Source organism: Taeniopygia guttata, chromosome 1 (genome assembly GCF_048771995.1).
Source record: "Taeniopygia guttata chromosome 1, bTaeGut7.mat, whole genome shotgun sequence".
Classification (NCBI taxonomy): Eukaryota; Metazoa; Chordata; class Aves; order Passeriformes; family Estrildidae; genus Taeniopygia; species Taeniopygia guttata.
The window spans coordinates 48,595,351-48,622,490 of record NC_133024.1 but is presented as its reverse complement, the minus strand read 5'-3'; the positions used below and the strand labels follow the sequence as shown (position 1 = coordinate 48,622,490).

Sequence of the window (27,140 nt, the reverse complement as noted above, 5' to 3'; positions counted from 1 at the left end):
AGTCTGTCACAGGAAATGCTCTCATTGCCACCACCATTTATACCACTACATCTCAAGCTCCTATTGCAGTCTCAGGATGGCAGTAGGCAGGTGCAAGACAGGATTCACAGGTCAAAACCTACACCACAGCCTCTGGTTATCAGGAGAATCTCCACAGAGCACAAAGTGAAAACTTGCAATACTAAACATCAAACCCTAACTCTAACCCTAACCTTCTGCTCATGGGGTCCCTGCAGAACAACAGGTACAGGCAGGTATACCAGGGTACTGTTGCTGTATGCTTGCTTTTTGCCTGAGCTTTCTGGAGGTACCTGGTAACAGCTGCCACTGTATGCGTAAAAAGAACCTCTCTTCAGGTTCACTGTGATCACTCCTGCATTTCTTGTAAAATCCTATACAGACAAAAACAAAATGACCACTGTGTGGAAAAAAGAACAAGTGGAGCTGTGGTTATCAGTGGGTACCATGACCTCTAAGCAATGGAGTTTTAGAGGAGAGTGAAGAAAGAATGGTACTAACAAACACCCAGTCCAGGTCAATCCAGACTCTCAACTAGAGGAGAGTAGAAGTTGTCAGGGAACTAAGTGGGATCTCATGGGAGATACCTCTAAGGGTTGAACAGCACAGGAGTACTGGAAGGTCATTAAGGAGATCAAAGTACAACACTATTATATGTAACCACTCAGAAAAGCAAGAAGCATTAGAACACCAGTCTGGGAGACATAAAACACATGAAGGAGCTCCAGTACAAACAGGCAGTATAGCAGGAGGAGCAAGAAAAGAATGAGTACACAAATATCACACAGGAACACATGGGTGGTGTTGGTAAACCAAAGCCCAACTGGAGTTTAGACTTGAAGGGACTATCAAAGGCAACAAGAACTTCTACCACTACATCAGCAATACAAGGAAAATCTGGGTTCATGGCTGACACAGGGAACAGCTTGCTGATATCCTTGCAGCACCTTCCTCAACTATGTGCGAAAGGTGCTAGAAATTGGCAGCAAAAAGAAAGCGGAAAATGTTGTGGGAGGGCACCCATGACATCGAAAACATAATCAAGCATAGCTGTAACCCAGACAGGAGAGGGTGATGCTGCTGTCTTCCAAGGACAAACTGATATGACTGCTACAGAATTTTCAGTAACTCCCTCAATGCAATGGCATAAGCTCCACACAGAGCATCACAGAGTAAGATCAAAGTCAGTGTCTCGGCATCAGTACCAATCTCATTGTACCCTCCTACAATGAAAGTAGGAAACAAGGTACAAACATCAACAGAGACAAAGGAGGCAGGGTGCATGTGACATCCGCATGGTTGGTGTTCCCTCCAGGCACCAGGGGAATGGAGGCAATTTGGAGGAGACAGGGCTGAGTGGGCTAATCTAACATAATCCTTTCCATGAACAAGCCTTGCCTGGGAAGATCACCTGTCCTCCCTCCACTGTAATCCTCAGAACCTCTTCTCCTCTTCCTGGTTCCCTGCCCACCCCAATGAGCTGGGTCTTACCATACTTGTCTGCTTAGACTCCATCCTTGGGCAATGGGAAGCATGAGCAGTTCCCTGCGCTGGCAGGGGAGGACAAACACCACCTTTGGTGGTGGTAGTTACTGGCTTTTTCCAGCAGTTCCTAGAATTTTCTGTTATGTTTAAGTGATGAAAACAAGCAATAACAACATCTGTAAAAGGATGTCTGAAAGCAGATGCTCCTCTAAATAACAGTTTATTAAATACTCATCCTTGCAATGTGAAACAGGGTGGGGGTGGGAAGTGGAGGACAGTGAGGAGATTGTGAAGGGAATTTAAAAACAACAAAACAAAAACCTAAAGCAAACAAACAAAAAATTTCAAGAAAACAGAAACCTTACAGTAATTTATGTAAAGACTCCACAGGGAGAAATAATGAAAAAAGCCAAATATGCTAAAAAATATATACAGCTCTTTCAGTACTTCCCCAGCAGGATACAGAATAAAAGTAAAATATACATCACATAGAGTATTTATAAGACAACCTCCAACAGAAAAGCTAACAGAACATCAATGAACAAGAGAAAAGTAGAAGTAATCCTTTCTTATACTGAACAGCAAGGATTAATATCATTTTGGTACTTCATAACATAATGGCATTTGCCTCATGATGCTGAAGTGCTCATGATACTGTGAATTATTGAGTTATATTGGCTTATGCTTATTTTTCTTAGGCTAGCCAGTATATAATAAAAATACAGTAACAATGCACACTTACACAATACTTTTCACTTCAAGAGTCCTTGAAGAAATTGAGTATAGCAATTACCGAACTGAGAGCCAGGAAGAGAGAAGATTTCACTTTACCGAAGTCAAAACAAAGGGAAAGGACAAGAGCCCAGTCACTTCCATCTCATTTCTCTTTTGAACATACCAATGTGCCCTGGTGAGCAAAATATATACTGTCATAATGAACTGACTACTCTAATGAGCATTATAACAAAAAAAAAAAAAAAATATATATATTCAACTCATCTGTGAGTAGAAAAAAATGAAACCTAATGACTAACTTTTCTCCCAGCTAAATAACTTAAAGATTTTGTGAGTAACAATTATTTCACAGAGTTCTTTCAATGGAAAACATTTTTAATCAAGAGCTCTGGACCACAAAAGTTAGCATGCATCAGCAGGCCTGCACTAGCCATGCACATATATAATCATAGACAGAGCTAAACAAGAGGTAATTCAAGGTAGCTTTCTTTTAAGAAAAGTGAAATTACCTAATTCACCTTCCTCAGTTTTTCCATATGAACAGAGGGGTTACGTACACTTGTACTGAATTTCACTGCCACTGCAGCTTAAATTAAATTTCAGATGCCCAATCAGGTGAGTTACCACACAAGAATAACTGCTTTTCATATGTCAGTAATAGCTTCACACATGAAGTCTAAAATACTCCTTGCTGTATCTTAGAATTCAAGTGCACTGTAACATGAAAAAACACAAACCTGTGATGAGTTTCAAGGCAGAGGTGCAACAGGATTTTAGAATACAGTGCTGTATACCAGCTGACACATGGCATGCTCTGAGCTCCTAGACTACAGTCTATACCCTTCTGGCATAATGCATAAAAATCTGTACCGCATTGGTTCTTCAATTAGGATTGCAAGCTCAGTCACAATTACAGCTAAACTGTCAATACTGGATTCCCCAAAGAGGAGGAAATGAAGCATACATGAGCGTCATGGGAACTTGGCTTATCAGGGGGAATTTCATTAATTGTAGATATTTGGATGGTTAAAATCTTTCTTGAGACTTTTTTTAAACCATTTTCAATGACTTCTTTAGTGCAGTAATGGAAATGTTGACCTTTCACATCTTGAACAGGAATCTATTTTCAACGCAAAATCTAGATTTTGGAATTCACAGTAACCACAGATATACAGCTTGTATATATCATGCTTGTTTTTCTTTATGCCCAGTTTCTCAGCTGAATAAATCTTCCAGAAGGCTCCCATCATAAGCTCTGGTAGCAGAGCAAGCAGAGAGGTCATACGTCATTAAAAAGCAGACTGGCTTGAAGGTGAGCTCAAAAAATAGTTGACTGGGGATAGAAGGCAATCAAACTATAATCTTGCAATGAACTTTAGCACTATGCTCCAATCAAAGGGTCAACTTTTCTTCTCCCAAAGGCAACATTATTTTTCTAATCCATATAAGCATGTAAAACATATCAATTTTTGTATCTAACATGATAAATTCAATAACTGTGCTTTTGCTATGGAACTGTAACCATATTAAGCAATGTTAGTTTCTGGGTAACATCCCACATTCTCTACGAAACTTCCTCCAGTCTTAGCAAAAAAAGTATTATCCTTCTTCTCTACCAAATAGTTCTTCCTAAAAATCTAAATTACTTGTAATTTAAACCATCTTATTGCTGCCCTTCTATTACTACAGACACAGGAAATCTCTGGGGCCTGGCACTGCTGGCTAAATTCACTGTCTGGAGCAGAGATCTTCCTCTGCTTCACTCCTTTATACTTGCTGCTGAATTCCTAATAAGCACAGCCACTAATATCTGAAGCATACCATTAAAAGACTGTCTAAACTTCTGATTAATTAAACCTAGATACCCTGGGACCACCCTTTATCAGTACAACACCTCACACAATTAAGTTTCACCCACAAGTGAAAATCCCCGTTCCTACCATACATGTAACAAACAATACCAGACAGAATAAGGAGCACATTCCCTGCTGTGCTCTGTAACAGTCAACTTAGCTGCCTAGGAAAGGAAAGCAATGGCAGACAGCGGACAGTAAATTAACTCTCAGAGGATCTGGGATACTTCACTTAGTGTGAATTTTAGACAGCATCATACATCTTACCACCCCACCTGCATTTTTAGTCTGCAGTCTTGGTTAACTTGGCAAAAAGACTGCCTGACAAGTGTGCTGAGCTGGTTAAGCTATAATTTCCTGTTAGTCTTAAATCTATTACCTTTCTATTGCATTTTTGGGTCTGATCCCCAGAGAGAAAAAACAAATGAAAAAAACAAATAAGGAAACCACACCTACATTCATGACAAAACCCCTTGGCTCCCTACACATGAGCTGACTTTGAAAGGAATAAGAAACATGAACCACTGAAAAGATTCAATGTTTGATAATGCAGCAGTGCAGAGACATGTCAGAAGTGGGCAGCTCGGGTCCCAGAAGTAGTAAAAATGTCTCAGGATGTAGTTCTAAATACAGGTCACTGGCTGTAATCAAAAGCAGCACCCACGATCTTTTTCCCACTCTCCCCATCTCCATATAATAGAGGATAATCCATGACTTCACATACAAGTATGACTTGCAGGACCTACACAACCCTTCCCTTTCTCCCTTTGGGTAAGATTTACTTGGACCAGTGATCAGTTGACCCTACACTCCCCAATGTCATTGAGTCACTGGCAATTGATTGAGCAAGAATGCCAGGATGATAGCAAAGATGTAGGAGTTGGCTACCTTTTTTCTTCCTGCAAGCTTCCAGTTGAAACAGCACCTGCAGTGCTTGTGAGCTTGTGATGCTTGATTTGACCTAATTCCTCCAACTGACATAAATCCTTCTGGGATGTGAGTTGCACCCTTCTGGGCTGCAAGCACAACCTTCAGCTGTGCTCAGGAAATACAGTGTATCCCCTTAAGTACATCTCACAGGGCTTTGCATCCTGCCCTGTATGTTAGGTCCTTACGGCATCTGGAGCCAGATCTTGACCTCTTTCTGAATACTGTTCTAGATTTATGGCACTGTAAAGCAACCAGTGAATTGTACCAGCTGTGATTCTAGCACCTCATAATTCCTTAAGTGATGCCAACTGCAAGGTGTAGAAAACTAATAGAAAGCAAGAAGGATTTTCTTTGCAGAAGAAATCAATACATATGCACTGTCCTTACACAGCTTGTTTCCCCAAATCAGTCATGCTAAACATTGAGTAATTCAGAAAAAAAATAAGTCATTCAATGAAGTAGAAACTCACAAATGACAATAGCAAATATCAGAAGTGCTCTTTCTTCTACTAATAAAAAGAAGGTGCCCTAGCTGAATCACTGCAAAAGAGTTCTCCATACAGTCATGGAGTATATTATCAACTGACTGTGAATAGGTATTTTTGGAAATCTTTAAAAATAAGATATTTATGTCAGTATTACCCAGGCTGAGGTAAAACATGTTTATGTATATAACAACATAAGGATGGAAGGCATTCTTCCGATATGAGACAAGAAGATAATTTGGCTGGCTATGAAAGACACAGAACAATATTAGCTTATTAAAGGGTTTTGTCATTTTAATAATTTCCTTTCATAATTCAGTAATGATAAGTGATTTGAATGAAGACAGATCAAGAAGAATTAGGAGGAGACTTCAGAGTAAGATATATAATCCTCCAGTGATGATTTGAGAAAACAAAATATAGGCAAAGGAACCGATGAGACTGCAGATCTGGAAACAAAAAGACTGATGAAAATTAGCAGTTCATCATTCTCTGTATTTTAAGACTGATTGTGGGATATAAGTCCCACATTTATATCTCCTTTTAACAACAGCTTACAGCCCAACTCAGCAAATACTTGAAAAGTGCAACTGAACACTTAAGTTGCACACATTTACCAGTTTTTAGAAACTGAGCCACATTCTGCAATGACTAGAAGGATTTTCAAACTCCATACTGAAGCCAGTCAACACCATTTATCCAACTTCTTAATAGTAGCCACCACTTAATAAATTCTCCACCCAGTCTCTATTACCAATACATTAATCCAGGTTCCACACATTTTCACAGTAAGAAGTACTACTTCCAAAATAGTTTTTGGCACACATAAAAAATGAAGATTTTTTTTTTTCCCCTGCTGAAGTACCCCACCTTCAGCCTCATGGGGAGGGAGTACCTTCATGTTCTTTTTTGAAGCTGGTAGCTGAGAAAGATTTTACTGCAGCCCAAAAGATCTAAAGTTGTAGGTCACTGGAGGATATTAAATGATAAGCAAATTCATATCTCTAAAAGTAATTTTCCCAATTTATTAGCAATGCTAGCTCCTGTTCCACAGTAGGGGAGATAATAATGAAGCCTTGTTGAAGGGCGATGTGATATCTTTTATGCAATGTCTTTTTTTCATCTGTGATAAAGTCATTAAAGCAGCACTGTGTCTTCCTGAAGCCCCAAACAATAGATTGCATTAAATATCCTGTGCAAAATTAAGGACAGTAGCTCACTGGAAAAATAAGCATGTGTTCTTACTAATGCTGATGGCCTTCTCAAAAGCATTAAACTACTCTAAATCGGTGACAATAAAACAATACAGAACTGTTTTAACTTTTTCCAAAGCAAATAGAAAATCCATTTTCTTTGTAAATACCTCTTTGTTCTAAATCTGACTAGTAACCTCTGTCTCATAAGGCATGTCTTCCTTATGGACTGTCTACATCCTATTCTCCCACAATGATCCACCTTCAACTCAGTGTCTTAAATCTGGGTTGGTAAAGGTTTGTCTTCACTACACCAACAGAAGCTGCAGTTCCAGTGTCCTGCTCACCTCTTCTCCAGTCACAGACTCCAAGGATCTAGTGCATGGGGCACAGCTGAAATCTCAGCTCTAATTTCCTTTCAGACTCAGCTAGAGAACTGGGCTGCTTTGCAGCTGGGTGTACTTCGCACAGTTTCATTCTCCCAGGGCTACCCTAAAATCTCAGCTGGACTACACTTTCTTTGCTTATTCCTTCTGCAGTATTGCATTGTAAATTCACCTTCACTTGCTCTAGGTAAGTAGCACTTGAGCAGTATAAAGGCTGGGACTACTGTTTAAGAAAACTACCTAAAAACTGTTCAGTGGTATCAGACCAGGTTAAGACGGAGCAACCAAATACAGCAAAAGACACAGAGGAATCATGAAACAAAGCAAAACACATAACACAAAAGTTAAAATATCTTAGAGCTCATGCAAAAATGGTAGAGAAGAACCTTACATTATACTTAATCTCTTCTGCAAAACACTTAAGTCTCCAAATTAAAACAAGAAACAAGAGAATATAATGGATTGATTGCCTAGCTTGGTATCCAAATACAGCAAGAACTGCTAGTATCTGCTCTGTCCCGGTTCTCATCTACACCATGCATGACTTCTACTACCACCCTACATATTGTCAAGAGACAACCTCGTGAAGACCAAGTTGCCCAGAGCAGGACAGGGAATTTGAATTTCTTATTAATGCGCATTGGCACATGGTGCATTTTTTACCACAACTGTCACAAAAAGTAAGTGAAAAAGTAACTCAAGGTTAAAAGCTGGTGTTATTTTTTCCCAATTGTACTTTCATTTCGGTGCTGTAGGTGGGCATGTTCCTTCTGAGTTTTTTTTACTTCCATGCTGTCCAGTTATTGGAATGATCAATTTTCACTTTACCAAGAATTCTAAGCCAGGTTTTTTTCTACTTCTTTAGTAAATAGGTCAAGGGGAGGACCAGTTTGGTGTGCAACACAGTCCTAAACTCATAAATGTCCGGACAACATCCAAACTCCCCCAGCAAGGTCCTGTGGGTGAAGCCCACCTTGGAGGCCATGAATTACAAGGTAGAGTTATCTGAGGCACAACTACAGAGTTGTGCAAAACTACATTTCCTGGATGACATATTCATGTGTCCTGCAGAAAAGCATTCGACATTCCTACAAGGAACAGGCATATATCCTTAAAAATTCTTTAAAATTAAGACAATATTTATTTGAAATATGGGCTCACACTTTAACAGGAGACAACTCAAAGTGGTCCTGCAGCACTTTTAAGACAATAGCACCCTAAAGCCTCATGGGCAATGCACGACAATTCAGTGTTCTCTAGTCAGATAGAGCAATGCTCACCATCCTGGTCAAGGGCCACTGGTGCTCCAGACGCTGTTGGTTTCACTCCTCCACAACTGATACTGCCTTCATGATTCTCCAATCACACAACCCTTAACCCATGTTTCATTTTTGTCCTTGCAAACCTAGAGCCAACAGTTAATACCAAGCCAGAACAGCAAAAAACCCAAATGTCTTTCCCTCTGGGCTTCGTAAGAGTTTGTCTGGTGTTCAGGTCCTACATGATGAAGCTTTGGCCATTATGCTCAGAAGACTCAAAATGCCATCTTAGTTCCCAAAGTTTCAAGTAGAAGTCACAATCCCTGTACACACATATGCTGTAATAGAGGTGCAACTCTAGGCACTTTGGGCGCTATAACAACACAGACAGACACCACAATTTCAAACTCCTACTACTTAGATCACACTTCAGTTCCCATTCCATGCTTCCCAATTACAATATTCATCTTCCCAAACAGATCCACATGCTGATTTTGGTAATCACAACCTTCAAACACTTGTCCCTGTCATGTATACCAGCATCTACATATTCAAAGCATGCCTCCAAAGCACATGCCAAACATCTGTTTCAACCAGTTCTCTTCAGATTTTAAGCTGTTTGCTGGACAACTGCCATCCTAATGGCCAGCTCCTCTGTTAGTGAACTGGAGAATTCATTCTGTATTTATTGATTGTTCCCTAATGAAGAATCATAAAGGTGCCAGAGACTCTTAACCAGACACTACTTAATTAGTACTAAAGTGCATAAAGTTCCAAATCAAACAAGCTTTTTGTATAGTGGCTCAGTCACTGGGGGAAAAAGTGACATCATTTTCTGTTTATACAGAAGACCATAAAATTTTATTAAAAAACGCTAAGGAAATTAAAAAATTATATGGATTATTCATTTCCTTCCAGTTCCTAATACACCAAGTAGGTATTCCAGAAACAACTCATGCTTTGCTAAAGGAAGTACTCTTCATAAAGGACACAGCAATACGTATCATGCACAGAATTTATTTTACATTGAACAAAGGCAAATGCCAATGGAACCTTTACTATATAGAAATATCTTTGTTACACACAAAGACATGCAAAGCATCCAAAAGGTACTAAAAATGAATGGATCTGTCTTTTCATCATCGTGGCTCACACAATAGTTCAATTTTTACATTCCCACTAATTACATTATATTGGAGTCTCTTCTGAGGGTACTTGCTCTCAAGAAGGCAGTGGTGAGCAAGAACTCGATTAAATGCCAGCCTTTTTCTTCCTCTCAAACTTAAAGCCTCACAACCACCCTGAATAACTGGTATTTCCTTGCAAGTATTTCAAATTAAGTCATCCTGAAAGTTAATTCCCTCTTTTCCATATCATTCAAATTCTCAATTAAATAACTGAGAAAATAGCAGAAAGGGAAAAAGCCAAGTAACAGAATTAGACAAAAGCCCATCCTTACAAGGTAATAGCATTGCTGCTTTTATTGGACTGCTTTTGAAGGCATCTGTCTTTAGATTAGTAAAGTGGCTTGGATTCTTTGGAATAACATATCATGTACACAAGGAAACAAAGTTTCACGATAACAAAAAATAAAATACATTAAAATAGATCCCCTGGCTGTAATCTACGATCATTGATACCACATATGCAAGAAAATACACTCCCATCTTCCTAAAAGCTATCATTCCAACACCAAGTTCTGTAAAAAAACTCAAAATCCAATTCATGATCTGTACTGCATCCAGCAGCTGACGTGATACCAGCTTTAGTCCTCTTATCTTAATGATAAACAAGTGCATTTCAACAGAGAGAGAGAGCAGGTTTCCACAAACCGAAAATGGAGTAGGACGAGGATTAAAAGGATGAAACAATCGCAGTAAGGCAAATATCCCCAGAAGGCAGAATAGCAAACATACATACATACATACTTATATGGACTTCCCAGACATATGGTTTCCTTTACTGATATCTATTCCTTTTTCCTTTTTTTTTTTTAATTAAACTGCACCTATTTTTAATAGGTGTAAAATTACACCAACAGCATCTTAACTATCCCAGATGATTCCAGTAAGTCTTCTGCAGAGTTTTGTTCTGTGCTCCCAGCAGATCAGATTAGATGTTCACCAGTACAAGTTCCAAGAAAATATGCTCCAGAACAGTGGAAATAAAGAAAAACACAGAAAAGAAAATGGGAGGGACAGCTAACCACAGAGAAGCTGGGGAAGGGTTACCAGAGTGAGGTCACACAAACCTGTGCTTACCCCTTGCTCAGATTCCAGCAGCTCTGTTTTGACTCTGACTGCCGGCATCCCATCAAGCATTAACATTCTGTTCTCAGAGGCGCTGATGTCCTAAGGCAAAAAAGGACAAGGTTAATCAAAAAATTATGAAAAAAAATCACTTGTTTCAATTCACTGGTTTAAGTTCTACGATACTATAGAAGTATGTTTCTTTCAGCAGAAATAAAGTTAACGAGGAGGATGTAATAATAATTTCAAGGAGTAGCTGCCAAGGTACTACTTCTGCTAAAACAGTATATCATACTTTCAGTCATCCTTAAAAGAGAACTAAGTCCTTGTAAGCAACAAGGAAAAATCATCTCCAATTACTATTTTGTAATTTGAAATTAATTACACAGGTATACTAATTCCTTGCTTTAGAACTGAAAAGAATGCAGTGGTGTCAAACAGTTTGAAGGTTTTGGCAGTATGCTTAGTTATAGTTGATTTCAGTCAAAACACTTGTACTTCTGGTAGAGAAAGCTTATATGGAGAGAAGTTTCAGTGAAGGCCTGTACCCATACACATTATAAATTAATGTAAAATTGCTCAAATTTCTTATCATCTTATAAAGTTATCATCATTTGCAAATTAAAATCTCCACACACCTCTGAAATAATAAAAATTATCTCTGAGAGAGATAAAAAAGCAAGTTAAAAACATGCACTGTCCATGTAGTTATGGGCTCTATATGCCGAGAGCTTCAAGCTGAAGAAGGATTTGCAAAACTGTGCTTCCCTGAATCAACATTTCCATTGTTACTGGAGCAGTTTATGAGGACATACAGAACACTCCTCTTGTGCCTTCAAATCAAACAGTACCTCAACCTGAATCAATTTTCTACTCCAGACAAGGCTCAAGGCTGGTGTTTGAAAGAAAGCACCTTCAGCTGCCATTTAGTCTGGACAACATGGAGAGAAAAAAAAAACCTTTTATCCTTCAAGCTAGAATGTGAGCTTACAAATCCAGACACCTTGGTCAGTGCTACAGAAATGTGGAAACATCACACCCATTTTTCAAATAATGTAACTGGAGCACACTTCACTTACAAGTAACCCATTCACAGTCAGTTATTAATCTACAGCCCTGTCTGGAAGGCTCTAGACTGGAAACTCACCTCTGCTATGATAGCTTGTAGTCCTCTAACTGCATGAGAATGGGAAAAAAAACCATTTAACCATTTCCCCTGTCTTTTACAGGCAGCAGATCCATTCAGCACTGCGTGGTGCCATTATTCATAAGTAATGCACTCATAGCCCTGTTTCTTATCATGCTTGCTTCAGTCGAAGTTTAAGGAAAATGGTCTATCAGAACAGAGCTTCCAAATTACGTTCTAAAAACTTAAACTACTTTAAACATTTTCTTTTTTCCAACTGATACACCTCATCCCAGGACCTACGCTTTCCAGGCTATAAATAGTGCAGAAACTGTTTCTTTTTTGTATACTCCTTTATTGTAATTTAAAGAACATGTTGAAAAGGGAAACTGATATGCCCAACATGCTGCCAAAACCAGAGCAAATGACCTGCTTAAAATCCGTGTCACACTTACTTAAAGCCCTGTGTATTTTAGCACCCAGAGTTGTGGCTACTCGCTACAGGACAGAAAGCAGCTTGATGGTAAAGCAGATAAGCAAGTGCAATCTCTATTCCTTACCTTTAAAAGTAGATTTATATCATTCACAAAAAGCTCTAAATGCTTAGAGTTATAAAATTTCAGACTGAACAAGTAATTTTCAGTAGGACACCTCTGCAATCAGACATACAAGAACAGAAACCAGTCAAGCTACTGAGACGTGTCACTTCATGCTATGCTACTGCTGTACATCTACTGTACTTTTAAAGCCTGACACAATGGGAAGAGGAAGAAAACCAAGTTCTTCCTATGTTTGCTGAGCAAATTATTTTGCTCACCTTGATGTTCATTCAGAGTTTGAGATATGAGGTGGAAAAAACGCAGGAAGAGTCTCTGATGCCAAAAATAACCTGGATGAAATTGTGCCTGGCTTTACATCTTTCTTCCCAACAAGGACACTGCACTGTTTACTTATTATCAGCAGATCTCAGGTGTCACTGAACCCCATCAGTTTGGATGTGGTTTGTGCTGGAGAAAGAGCAGAAGCCAGCATGGCATTCCTGGCTTCCCCAGTGCCTATTTTGCAAGCTGAGAGGTCCCTCTGCTTTCTTGATTTATAGGCAGCACAGTTGAATTTTACAGCAAGATCAGGAATACACCATCATCAAACATCCCTTAGGCTGTTTAGCTCATAGACAAAGAAGGATGAGCTGATGCTGCACCGTGTCCCTGAGGAAGTTTTACTCGCCTGAGCAAAGGGACGAGGCTGGCTTACACAGGAGGCACAGGCAGAAGGAGGGGGGAAGACAAAGTGCCACGGAAGAAAGGCAGGTTTAATGAACTGTTAGAATCTGATTAGAGGCTAATGTCCCTTTTAGTGCTTTGTACCAATTTACAGCTGATATACTTGAACCATTTTTCCCCACTGGCTGTGATAAACTCATTAGTTTTAAAAATGCAAGCTAAACAGAGCCTTTGAAGTTTAAAACTGATAAATCATGAAAACCTGACTAGTTCATGTACCATTTAACACATTTACATTTAACTAAATTTTCATCGTGTTCGCTTCTCCTTTTGTTCTCCAAAAATCTTATTTCTTAAAAGCAGCCTTTCGAGTGCTGGTCTGAAGAGCAAATACTCTGGCTGAAAACAGCTCTGCCTTTCGGGTAATTTATAATTCAGAGGAGCAATAATCACAGGAGTAAATTATTTCCAAACTATTTGATCTCTTCTGCATTTATAACTTGAAGTACGTTGTGTGACACATCCTGAGAGGCCACTGCCGAGTAGATCCAGTCTGTGTGTGATCACAGGGACAACACAGTCAGCCCAAAGTCACCCAGAGAGCTGATCCTTCCAAACAGTGCTCTCCTGCCATAACCAGTGCTTGCACTACAGTATGTTCAAAGCCATGCAGCAAATCAGGTGTAATTGTTGAGGCTTGCATAGAGTGGGCTGTCACCTAAGGCAAAGGGGCTTGAGTTACTCCCACGGGGGCTGGGATAAGAATTGAGCTCTTCCAGGAGCCTCCAAGGTCAGGCAAGCAGACGGAGTATCCACACCAAAGTGAGGCCAGGCTGCTCCAGTGCCCACATTAACTGATGACACTCATGAGACTCACCGGCAGAGATGGGTGATGTGATGTATTGAGTCAATGCATTAGTCAGGCGACCCCATTTTCTTCATTAACTGTGGTAGCTAACTTCCAGCCCCCAAAATTGCTCAGGTGAAAGGTACTTTAATTCATGTGACAGTCCTTCCTTTCTAGTCCTCCCACCTCAACCCTCCTGGTGGACTCCTTTACCACCTTCTTAAAACACACAGCAGATGTAGGTCCTAAGCTGGGCAGACAGTGAAGCCAAACACTGCATGGCCTTACCAAAACATCTGTTCTCTTGGATGAGTAACTCATCCTAAAAGAGATAATGCTCTCTTTTCTCCGTGCCATCCACTGGAACCTGCCACTAATCACTTTTGGACACTTATTCCCTTGAAATATTAATTAAAAACACAAATCATACCCAGGTCCGTATGGGCAACTGCTACTAGAGCAGTTGTTACACAAGACGCATACGCTTTCAAGCTTACAAGCTCTTTTAAGAAGCTCTAGAAGTCATCTGATAACCAGACTCTCCCCACTCCTAAAAGAACTAAATTTTCTGCACAGCACCTCTACAACCATCACTTGTGTTTTCTTCATGAGGATGGCTTTCTGCTGTAATTTTTAATCAAATTATCTTTTGCTACTTTAGCAGAAGAAAACAAAACCCAAATCCCATTATCTCATCCTGATACAAACCCCCTCAGCACCCTGTAGTGTTTATTTAATTATGATTTACACTATTATGACATTCGCCATCCACAAGAAGTGCTAAAGTTTTGTAGGCAAGTTTTTCATTTGGCCAAGCCATACATTTTGAGAATCACACTGCAAATTTTTAACAATCAGAGAGGATCTTATGCCACAACTCACCTCCTGTTCTGAGACACCACAAAGACACCCCTAAACCCCCTTTATAATTTCTTCTAAGCATAAGATGACTGAAACCAGATATCCCCACCCCACATCACAGTTGTCTCTCTCACCCTCCAAGATTTTCACATCTAGCTGCACAGTACTAAAGCCTTACCCCTCAGACAGACCCTACCCCAGGCAACCCCAGAAAGCAAGCAGTGAGCTCAGGCTTCAGAGCACCCAGAACTCAGCCCTCACATTTCCTGCATGGACTGACAAACATTTACATTCCTATGAAAGAAAGCCTCCTTGCCTTGTTTCACTCCTGAACACAAAAGTGATAGAGAGGCAAGGCAGATGATGCTTGCTACTGCTACCACCAATGAAAGGCTTAGTCTCACTGAAGAGCTGCACACAGAGACACTGATGGTTCTGCTTTTTTCCATGGTGACCTGAAAGGTTCAGCTGACAATTCAGTCTTTAAAATTCTTGTGGGCTTGACCTTCGTCATCTGCCATATGCCCACCCGAGCCACTGCTGCATTCCTCCTCTCCCTCAATAGCACAAGAGAAGAACAGAATAAAGAAAAGCTTAGAAAATGAGATAAAGACAAGAAAATCACCCATGGGGTACTGATACAGGCAAAATAGACTTGATTTGGGGAAAATTAATTTATTGCCAATAAAGAGTTGGATGGTGAGAAACAAAGACTAAAACTAAGCACCTCCATCCCCAGCTTCTTCTGCCCAGGCCCACTTCATTCCAAATCTTTCTTTACTTTTCTGTACAAATTTAACTTCTAACATGACACACTCTGATTTTGAGAAATGAAGTAGCAATTGGGCGAAAGAGCAGTCACAAATTCACCATTCAAGCTACAGTACAGTTTCAAGCTTAAGGGAGTACATTTGAACAGCTAAGAGTCATGAACAACCTTCAGGTAGTCTTTCTCACCCAAAGCTATGACACAAAACTTCCCCTGCCTCATCTTCTAGTTCTTTTTACACAAGTTTTCTGTACCTATAATAATTTCTTAATTCATCATTATATTCTTGGGGTAATTTTTGTTATAACAATGTTCTTGATAGTTGATAAACACAGGGTTTTAAGTCTTGCTTTTTTACACAGACATCTTAGAAAAATCACTGAACTAACCATGAAGTAACCTATGTCAGTTATATGCCCTATAAATAAGATTACCTTGTTGATTTTTCCGAACACGTATACCCGAATTTGCATTATTTTCTCTTTTCTTATATCACTATACAGAGTTATTCATCAGTCAAAGCAAGAGTCAGCATAACACATCAAGACAAAAATCTGAAGTGACCCACTTGAGGTAAAGTATAACCTTTTAAAGGTATGATTAGGTAAGTTTTTCAAAACATGAAATTGTTTTTTTCTCCTAGTTTCAAGGGATAATAGAAGATTGAAGGATCACCGTTTTTATCAAATGTAACAATCTTCATAGGGAGCAGAGGCCAAAGAAACCTGTCAACTCAGTTTTCTGAAGACCTTTATACACCATACAACAAGATCAGTTATTCATTTACATGCAGTTATCTCTAGGATGAAATATACCAGCTAAAGAAAGTACACTGATGTGGCAAGAAAAGAATCACTTAACTGGGAGTTCTGCCAGGAAACTGGGGGCAACAGCCCATGACTTGCCATAAGATCATCATACGTAATTATATCCATAGCTGTGTGAACTGTTCATAATGAAAGCAGAGATTCTGGTAGTTCTGTATTTTACTCCAAACTTGAATTTTCAGCCAAATTCACCAGAAAACTATAGTTTGCCTTTACTGATGTTTCAAGGAAAGCCAAAAAAATTTGTGTGAAAAAAGTGAAGTAAAGCCTTAGACTTCTTACTGTTTTCATATGGAATTGGGTGGGGTTGATTCTAGTTAATTTCAATTCAAAATTAAATTTCTTTTGTGAGAAGGGACACAAACATTCCACTGCATGGCATTCAGTGAACAGTGAACAGTTCTAAGCTTTTTAGGAAGGCTTCTGAGTGTGGTCTCTTATTACAATTATGCCGACAGGTAGAGCCCAGACCTCAACAGCATCTGTGACTTGATGCTGTCCGTGCCTGAGGCACATGCAAGGGTCAGCCTTCAGCTCATGCTCCCCAGCTCAGATCCTTGCTAGAACTACCAGACCAAGTCCAGCTGTATCCCACTCGTATCAGTAAAAAGAGGTGCACATGTAACACAAGTTTCTCAAATTCTGAGTCCATTGCCTAGATCTCTTGAAAAAATACTACTAATTTTGAAAATAGCAGACTTGCAAAATTATGAAGTACTCAAATACTTAAGGATGTAGCTACATTGTAATTTGCAACATATTTTTACAGATCTGTCTCCAGGAAAAGACTTCATGTCGAGACAATATTCAGTAAAGATAACAGAGATCTCAAATTTTGCTGCTAAAATCTTTTTTATTAGCTTGGGTTTAAGCTAGTTTTAGAATAGAACTGAAGAGATGTGGTAAGCTTCCAGGTGACAAAGGATCATCAAGTGCATTGGCAACTGGAGGCCAATCTGCTACTTCTCAAACTCAACAGGCAACCCTGTCAGCTTTGATGGCTTAAAATCCTTTTACATAAGCTCTGCTGTCCTGCCAATTTTAGTGCTTCTACAAAGAATTATGGATCCTTCCTATGGTACAGAATTCAGACACAATAGGTTACAACCAACAGTACTTACACTAAAGCCCCACATTTAACTTTTATCAACATTAATGACTTCATTGTTTCCCTCCTAATACAACATTCACAGAATATTTGATTTTTGTGAATATCAGTGGATTCAGTAAGTATCTCTGGATTTTCTTAATCTTACACTTAAAAGTCCCACAAAATGAAAAGAGCCCAACCTCTCAGTCAAAAAGAGAGCGGGAAAAGAGCCATCATTTAGGAGTGACACATATTTAAGAAAGGGTACATGTGTAGAAAGCATGTACTACATTTATCTTTACACTAGAATTATTTTAAAATACATCTTTTCAGAACACTTGGTAAGTAACAGTAAAATAAACTCGTGATAGTTTGTCCTTTGAGTTTTCTGAAGTGCAGACAAGTAGTAAAGACTACCATCAAGCTAAAACTCATTACTTTTTCCAAAAAAACCCAACAAAAACAACAACAAAAAAACCCTCTAGTAATTGATTTAGATTGCCACTTCTCCTTGACCACTATTATACAACAAGTGTTTTTAAAAAACTCTTGTTCAATTTCCAAAGCAGTGTTCTAGTATGTCAACTGTCCTCGAGACTGGAGAAGAACTTAAAAAAGAGTTTGAAGATTAATAAGGCTTAAAATTAAAAACAAACCTCACCACCTGGCAAAAAAAAAAAAAATTGTAACAGGAAACAGAAGATTTTTTTCTAGTATTACAGCAACCAAATTTGCACTATTACTTAAAGGTTACCTTAACTGTTGTCTAAATTGTGACTATTTTGTACTTGCTGAGCAAATATTAAGTAGCATTGCCCAGGAGCTTGCCAGCAGATACACAGTGACTACAATTTTACTCTGAATCCTGACTGTACCTTCTCTGGTCAGAAAATTAACTGCTGAAAGCATAGGGAGCTGGCTGGCACAGCTCCCCCATCTTCCACTTTGCAAAGTGTGCTTCCATAAAGACAGATACAACATGGACTCTGTGTGCTGGAGAATAGAAGGAATATTTAGCATGCAGCGGTAGCCACAGTTTAGTCAAAAATTTGTGCATGAGATGGTATGTGACAGGCCAAACATTTTTGCTCTTTGCCAAGAAGAGAGGATGCTCTCTACAGGATCTGCTTGGCACCATCATTCCGTGCAGTCTAAAGGGACCATCACCTCAAAGCAACAGCAACTTCATCTCTAAAACTGCAAAGCTCCAGAGGGAGCAGTGAAACAACTGGGTAAGCACTTTCATAGGCCTGGGCATCAACACTTGCTTCAGAAATTACACTGGCCCTTGCTATTTGTGTTTCAAAGAAAATAAATGCACTACCAATAATACTGTCTGTCCCACTGCTGCATGGGTTCATACCCAACCCTTCAGATCAGCAACAAAACTGCCACTCCTCCAGGTGCCATGTTCACTCCCCTAAAATAAAACATGGCAATAAATTGATGGTCAGAGCCAAAATCTGGCTTCTTATAAACCACAGACATTATTAACTGTGTCCTCTGAATGAGAGCAATGTAAGCTTATGCCAACATTAAATACGCCTAGTTGAACCACAGAAATGTTAGGCAACTGGCACTGCTTCTGTACAGCAGGTAAGTAAGGGTAATTCCTTGTTTCTCACTGATCTGGGAGCTCCAACACAGAGGCAGAATGAAAAGGGAAACAAGGAAAAGCCAGCATTTGAAACAACTAAAATTTAGGAATTTCAGCTAAGATTTATTTTTATTTCAGATTTACTTTGTTTATATGCAATTTTTAAAAACTTCTGGAGTTTTTTACTATTAAAGACAGAGCAGGACATGACACCCATAGGAGAACAACTTGTTCCCAGAAGTCAGTGGCTCATTTCCAGCTCAGCCTGCCATGCTGCCCATGACAGGAACAGCAGCCTTGAGGTTGAGGAGGAGGAGGACACCTTGTGTGCAGTTGCACCTTCCAACACCAGGTATGGTAGGACACAGCGTGAAGCACACAGAAGGTTCACACAGAGCCTCAGGAACCATCTGTCACAGTTCGTGTACAAAGTCACAGATACCACAGGCAGTAAGTGGTGAAACCAAGTGCTCTTTCAATGGCCCTGTTCCAGCTGCCAGTTAGAGCTGTGACCACAGTCTCAGCCTCAGAAGCACAATCAGTTAGCAAAGCATATATAAAGCTAATTTGATTCAAGGACAGGCCAAAATAACACAGGGTTAATTAAACAAAACTGAATGATTGCACACTCAGATGAAAAAGTCAGACTACATGCCAGAAACTGAGCATTACTCCGTGACCTTTCTCCACACCTTACATGCATGCGGAGGAACAGCAATTGCTGTACATGCTTCTCACCATGGAGCAAACTCACTGCTCATTCTGACATGTTTAAAGAGAGGGAGTATACTGTGATAAAACTCCCAAACTGCAAATGTTTAACACCCTGTCCCAACCCAATCTCTGTTTTATTTAACAACAGTTTGAGGTTTCCTGCTCCCTGCATACTTCAGTGGAAACTCCTGAGAAAATATGAATATTAAAGCTGGTGAGTAGTACAAACCTCAAAAAAAGGGAAAACAGTTTAAAAAAAGGGAACACTGGACTTCTGTCCATTTAGTGAATGAAATACAAAGCACCTCAATTCATAACTAATAATTTTTAAGTATCCACCAAATATTTTTTTAAATTGTATAAAATAACATTTTGCTCTCAGATTGGTTGCATCAAGCTAATACCCAACTACTCACGAGGTACTTTCTCACTCAAGACAGAATTATCAAAATGCTTATGTTTAAAACTGCCAAATTAGATTCCACAAGCAATAAATCATAGTAGAATTAGGGCCCATTTTAAAGACAATTTTAATTAAGTGCTAAGAATTTCTAATTAACAAGTTTAAAATATCACCAACATGCGTTTCCCACAGATTCTCAAAGAAACTGTGATTCTTCAAACACATTTAAAAAACAAGTGCTCTGCGCAAAATTACTGCAGATTATCAAAATAATGGCAAACGTCAAGATTAAAGAATAGTTTAAGTGATTCTAGACAGTGATAAAAATCTGGAAAACTTCAGAAAGAGATCTACAAGTAGCACATATAGTAGTATACTGAGAGACACTTTGAACCTTCATTAAAACTTCTTTAAAAGGCAGAGATACCAAATTTGCTATATAAAGCAAATCAAACTTGGCAGTTATACTAAATTAGAGGTTATAAACAAAATATATGGGTGTGTTTCTAGGCAAAAGACAAGCTTATGCATAATTCATTTATACCAAGTAATTTACAGCATGAAATATCATGATAAAAACTAGGGGAACAACAAATACTATAGCAAAACTGTTTTTTTTCTCAGTATCACAGGATAATTTAGTGGAAAAGCCTTTCAGGAAATCTCCAGTCCAACCTCCTACCCAAAGCAAGGGCTAACTGGAAACCATGGGATTTGCACTGGAAGCCATAACTTACACACAGAGAGAAGCCAGCCTCATGACAAGTCCGCTTGTCTGATCAGCTGGATATTGGCTGAAAAACAATTGGACTTTTCTATAGATTTGTTTACCAAGAGCTATCATCAAGCACAAAAATACAGATACAACCTCTGGCTATGCAAACTTGAAAGTGCTGCTGGGGCAATAACATCACTCACACAACAGCCTTGCTACATCCTTTCCCTAATCATCCATTATTGACTTTTGAAAGCAGAAGCAGGTAAGGTAGATGGTCATTTGTTCCAATAGAAAACTCATTTCTATTTCTATGTCTTTTCTGTATGTATAATACACACCAAAAACATCAAAGTTAAATCAGCCCTAAACCATGGCATTCTGGTCTCAAGAGCTCCAGAATGAATTTACATTCTTCTGCCAAGTACCTGGTATGGATCACTGCCAAAAGGCACTTAAGCTAGGTAGGCCACCGTCTGCTCTTCTGCAGGATTTCTCCACCTGGCATTTACTGTAGAGCTAAATGAGATGGTCAGCACATAGCATATACAGCTTAGTATGGACTTCAAACAATAACTTAAGAACCCTCTCCCTTTGTTCCTCTCAGTGACTATTTGATCACTGAAAATGCAGTGATACCGCCTGCCCATGTGTACTACTGCTCCTGGCCAGCTTCACAACTGGTAAAAATCACAGCCAAACAACAGCACCTGGCAAAGCACCGGCACACTGCAACTTATTGCTGTGCTCACTGAAACACTGAGAACTATTACGCCAAACTATACAATAAAACTATTCATTCCTACCTGCTTTTGAACTGTACCTTACATCAGAGGTGCCCTTTGCAAAAGCATTTGTCAGAATAATGTGTGACTGCTAAATGTGCACCACAGGGTCTTTAAATCCTCATTAGTGTTCTTGAAGCCAGAGCACCTGGTTATACCTCGCACAGCAGGAAGATCTAACAAAGTGTTGTTATTTGTATCACCCTTTCATCCTGTATCAACCTAGCATCACACTCCCTTTAAAAATGTATAGTGACTTTACCCATGTCAAGGCTTTCAAGAAATAATGCACTGAAATAATTGGTTGCTTGGCACCATACATAGCCTTTGGAGCATGTGTCAAGCCCCAAGTCATACTAATATATTTAACATTTCTCATTAGGACATAAAAAGAAATTGTGCCTGTATAAATCACATATTTATTCCCAACACGTGGCTTAGTTACACTGTGTAAAATGATGAAAACGATTTCCTGTCCACATTAGCTATGTCTCACATAGACTAAAATGCTTTTATTAGATTTACTTTGCACCACAAGAGCTGGATGGGTTAAGATGCTCATATTTTTAAACAACAATCTCTATTTAGACATAGAGTGTTATGTGTACTGAATCTTTCTGAAGATACTCAAACCTCTAACATTAATAACACAACAAACTACCTCCATCATTATACTGGCTGCTGAAATTCAATAAACATTACTAAAATATCTCACCACTAAAATCACAGCCACAGTCGTTTCAAGAGCAGTGTTTATCAGATACTGAATGATGCTGGACAAAAATCTTGGTGAGTGATTCCCTTGATCAATGTAGCTGATTCACAAGAATGCTTTCTATGCTGAAAGCTCATGCCAGGTCAAAACTTCATATGGAGAGTAAAAAAAAAAAAAATTCAAGAATTTTTTCATGAAAACAAACCTTTTCCTAAAAATCACTCCTCATGGGACTTCAGCTAAAAGAATCTGGGTTTCGTGATGACAAGCACCAAAGTTACATCACTGTTAGTGCTGTTTCCTAAAATGTTCATTCCCTGGCTCAGCACCATCAAGACAGAGCTTCCATCCAATGTCTGTGACCATGCACATGCCTTTAGTATGTGGAGGTATACTCCATACTGTCTGAAGACATTAATGAATTAATTTCAAGAATTTTAGAAAAAAGGTTGGCAATTTTATTACCTGTTTGGTGCCAGGGAGAATAAATCATCCACTCTTAGGCAAAAAAAAGTGAAATTCTACCATTATTTATTTTTAAGTTTAAAACTATCTCTGAAAAATTCAGGGGTGGTGATTCCTGTCTGTATTTTGTCATTTGTTTGGCAGTTTATGGTAGTTTTGTTCTTGTTTTGGTTGGGTTTTTTTTAAGTAATGATAACTCTAAATTTATTTGCAACATGAAAGAATACTTGCAAAATTAGTGGATTAATCTCTTACTTCAAAGCACAAAATTAAGTATTAACCAGAATATACCACAACTGTGGGAAAAAAAAAAAAAAAGTAGTATCACCCATTCAACTGTGAGGAACTAATTAAAGACATCACTGTCAATATTGTTATGACTATATCTAAGTATCAAGTCCCATAGAACCCTACTCAACAGGGCAAAGCAGACGAGTTCTTAAAAAATCCTGTCCATTCTGCCATACAACTGCCTTAGAGTCAGATTTAAAGGTTTAAACTTGGATTGGCTATTTTTTGTTGAAATTTTGCAGTGGATACCACTAAGTACTTCACATGCTCACCACTCTGAAATGCATTCTAAGAAGCTAGTAGTAATATGCATCCATGCAGGGCAGAATCCTGGCTGACTATCTGGAATGTTCCCCAGGGTTCAAAGCAGTGCAAGCCAGTACAGCATGGAAATGCCCAGCTTCACTCCTCACTATCAAGGAATACAGGTTCATCAAAGTGTGATAAGTATTTCTGAGTTGCTGTCTCAGAAAGAGGTGAAGGCAGCAGACACTTCATGGTACAACACAACAAGCAGTAAATGCTTACTCTAAGATTTGTACAACTTGTAAACTTTTTCAACTGCAACCTTCAGGATATTTAACTAAAGGAACAATAGTTTAACAAAACCACTACAATCATGCTAGAGCAGAAGGACTTGGTGCTGATGGCTGGACATGATCCAGCAATGTGCACTCACAGCCCAGAAACCAAACATGTCCTGGATTACAGCCAAAGCAGTGTGGCCATCAGGGACAGGGAAGGGATTCTGCCCCTCTACTCTGTTCTGGTGAGACCCCACTTGGAACCCTGCATCCACCTCTGGGATCCCAACACAAGGAGGACATGGACCTGTTGGAGCGAGTCCAGAGGAGGGGCACCAGGATGTTTAGAGGGATGGAACAGTTCTCATATGAAGAAAGGATAGGAGAATTGGGATTGCTCAGCCTAGACAAGAGAAGTTTTCAGGGAGACTTTACAGCAGCCTTCCAGTACCTGCAGTGAGCCTACAAGAAAGATGGAGAGAGACTATTTACAAGTGTATGTAGTGATAGGACAATGGAGAATGGCTTCAAACTGAAAGAGGGTAGGGTTAGATTAGATACTAGGAAAAAATTCTTTTCTGTGAGGTTGGTATAGCAATGGAAAAGGTTTCCCAGAGAAGCTGTGGATGCCCCATCCATAAAGTGTTCATGGCCTGTTTGAATGATGCTCTGAGAAACCCAGTCTAGTGAAAGGTGTCCATGCCCATAGCCATGGGGCTGCATCTTTAAGGTCCCACCCAGCTCAAACCATTTAGTATTTCTGGCTCTGTGCAGGCAACTACTGGTAGGTCACTTAGGTCTGGATTACAAATAAGAGACTTCTCTGATACAAATGCACACACAGACCAAAGAAGGGCAAGCTATGGAGAAGCAGAGCATGAGGAAGCTGTCCTAACCCAGAGGGATGTCCTTCAGACACCAAGACTCTTCAGAATCTTCTCCTGTGTACACAAGGGTCTGGTGCTGCATAACTACATAGTGCAAATACTAAGTCTGGAGGCTGAAGTGAACTTTTCCCCTTGTTTGCCTTGCTCATATCATACTTAGGATTTTACTGCTGTTTGGGGAACAGTTACAAACACTTTAAATCACATTTGCCTGGTGTAATCTTTTATTTATTTACTCTAAAGATCCCCACGTGGGAGATTTCAGAGCCAACGGGGTGGAAGAATTTCAGTGTTTTAAAACACTTTCTGATGAAAACAACCCCGTTCCTGTAAAAGATTACTCGGGCTCTGATCCCACCAGGCTGGCACTGTGGAGAGACACCAGCAAATATAAGCAGACGGGTTATCACATTGGTGCCCTTCCTTCCACACTGCAGTAACTGTTACTGATACAGACTTGTGACTTGACAGAAATAACACATTTACTAGAAACACAGGGAAAAAAAACCCCAACTGGCAAAAAGAAAAAGCTAACTTTGTACATCAACTGATAAACAATAAATGCTATTCAGTATCCAGAGGCAATCTGGCACAATTAATCCCAGTCTGCATCTGGGAATTAAGAGTGGAACACGGTATACCTAGTAGATTGCCTAGCTATTGTCCATCACAGCTGAAATCACTGGAAATATGTTTTTTTCATTAACAAAACCAGAAACTCACATAATACTACATCCAATAAATTAAGACTTTTTTTTTTTTTCTGATAACCTGGTTTCACATTAGGTGAATAAATGCCTTATTTCTGTGCACTAGGCTCTTCTAGAAGAACAAGCAATTGACATAAGATTAATACAAAAGAATTCTTAAGCTGCATACAGCTCACAAAAATCAGAACCTAAGGACATAATTAACTCTTCTGGAAACTTGCTATGCCCAAAAGTAAATCTTTTCCTTCAAAAAAAAGTGCTAAGTAGCCTTGATCATTAGGAAGTTCTGCAAAAGATCAAAGAGCAATGGCACATTTACATTCAGAATAACATAGGAGTCCGACTCTTGCTTGAAGCCAAATACACAGCTGAAAAGGATACAACAGGAGTTGGGTATTGTTATTACCACGGATACTAAATAATTTACTTCCCCAGTGTTTCTTTGTCCATTTTCCATGCTGAAAAGATATTATCAACCGAATTAGAAAAACAGAATCTTCCACACCAACCAAAGTGGCTAAATTGGTTTGATAAAAAATGAAATCCTGCAACTTTTTAACATTAAAGCTTCTTTCCAAAATGCACCCACTTTTAAACGACAAAGGTTCTAAAACTTTTGAAATTATCATTACAACTATAGAACTAACAGCAGGTAGGCTTGGTTTATAAATGCTTTCCATATATTTAAATATATAACAGTTAGAATAATTACCCAACCTGTTATGAGCATCTTATATCAAGCCATGAATTATTATCTCATTTTACTACATAAAAAATGTATTTTCAGAGATGTATGTTGCTCATGCTCCCTGAAGAGCTCAATAAGAAAGCATGATGGCTGAATGGATTGTCATTCTAAAGAAAGGTTTGGTTCCTTGTACATGAACAGCCAGGATACTGTGAACTCTCTGGCTCTCTTTCTCAATATTAAAAGATTACCCTTGCTTTGTGCAGAGATTATTACACCAATTCACTTGTTTTACATCCTGTGATAAAATAAACACCACTGTCCTGCTGCCTGGAGCTCCTGTATCTCATCCATTATGTAAATCTCCAAAGAGTAGTTCAGCAAACATCATCTCTGTTCCACTGCACTTAAGACAACCTACACATCTAAGTTAATTTTCATCTTCCTAAAACCAACAGGCAATCCTTACTTCTTAATTTGCAAGAGAGATTCTCACTGTCATCTCACTTCAGAAATACCTAATGCCAAGTTCGTATGATTTTAAATGAAACTCAGACTGTACTCCAAATGTCTGGGTTTTGAGGGTTGTACCATGCTCTCAAAAAAGAAAGGAAAAACAAAGCCAAGGGAAAAATAATGTTTTGTATCTCGCTATTTCTAAGGCACCTTTTATGATGTGTTTAACCTGGGGGGGCGTGGGGGGGGGTTGTTTGTTTGTTTTTCCTAATACAAATACTGAAATACTTCCGTATTACTTTAAAATTAAGGTGGAAACTCAGCACGTTTATCTAAAATGTTTGAAAGCCTAGGCCCTGTTTTCACTGGAGCTATGCCCACATGTCCATCACAGCTGACTGCAATCACAGCTGCAGCTGACTGCTATCAAACTGAACACCAAAAAACTTCAGTAAATAGCAAAGTTCAAAAGAAGGTGACAGCCTCAAAGCAGAGAATTTGCCCTTCCTGACTCATCACTAGACCTTTGCATAAGAAAGATTTAATGAATCATCACGTGGGAAGCACAAGAGCGAGTCGAGATTTAGATTAATACTGGGAGCTTGTTTTCTCTTTTAGACATATGTCCTTGGGTATAGGAAATACCATGCCCAGTGGAATCATTAGTCAGGTCTGTTAGCAGTGGATACCAGTATTTAACTGTCTTCTCCTTATGTGCTAACTATTGAATTCTAACACATTCTTCTACACCATCATATGAGAAGTAACAAATTGCTATTGTTTGACATCATGCTCTCCACAGGATGTCAAAAATACTAAAATCCAAATGCATTTATTTCTACCACTAAATTCAT

The 27,140-nt window shown here is 39.1% G+C and overlaps 1 protein-coding gene across 9 annotated transcripts in view; it reads right to left on the bottom strand.

Moving 5' to 3' along the window:
- The window catches only part of KLF12 (KLF transcription factor 12), a 234,656-nt gene that overhangs the window by 135,466 nt on the left and 72,050 nt on the right, over positions 1-27,140 (bottom strand). For all 9 annotated transcript variants that reach the window (XM_030271382.4, XM_072928235.1, XM_030271373.4 and 6 more), the window contains one exon: positions 10,606-10,695. In XM_030271382.4, coding sequence (XP_030127242.4) covers positions 10,606-10,695 — 90 coding nt within the window. The remainder of the gene's footprint in view (positions 1-10,605; positions 10,696-27,140) is intronic.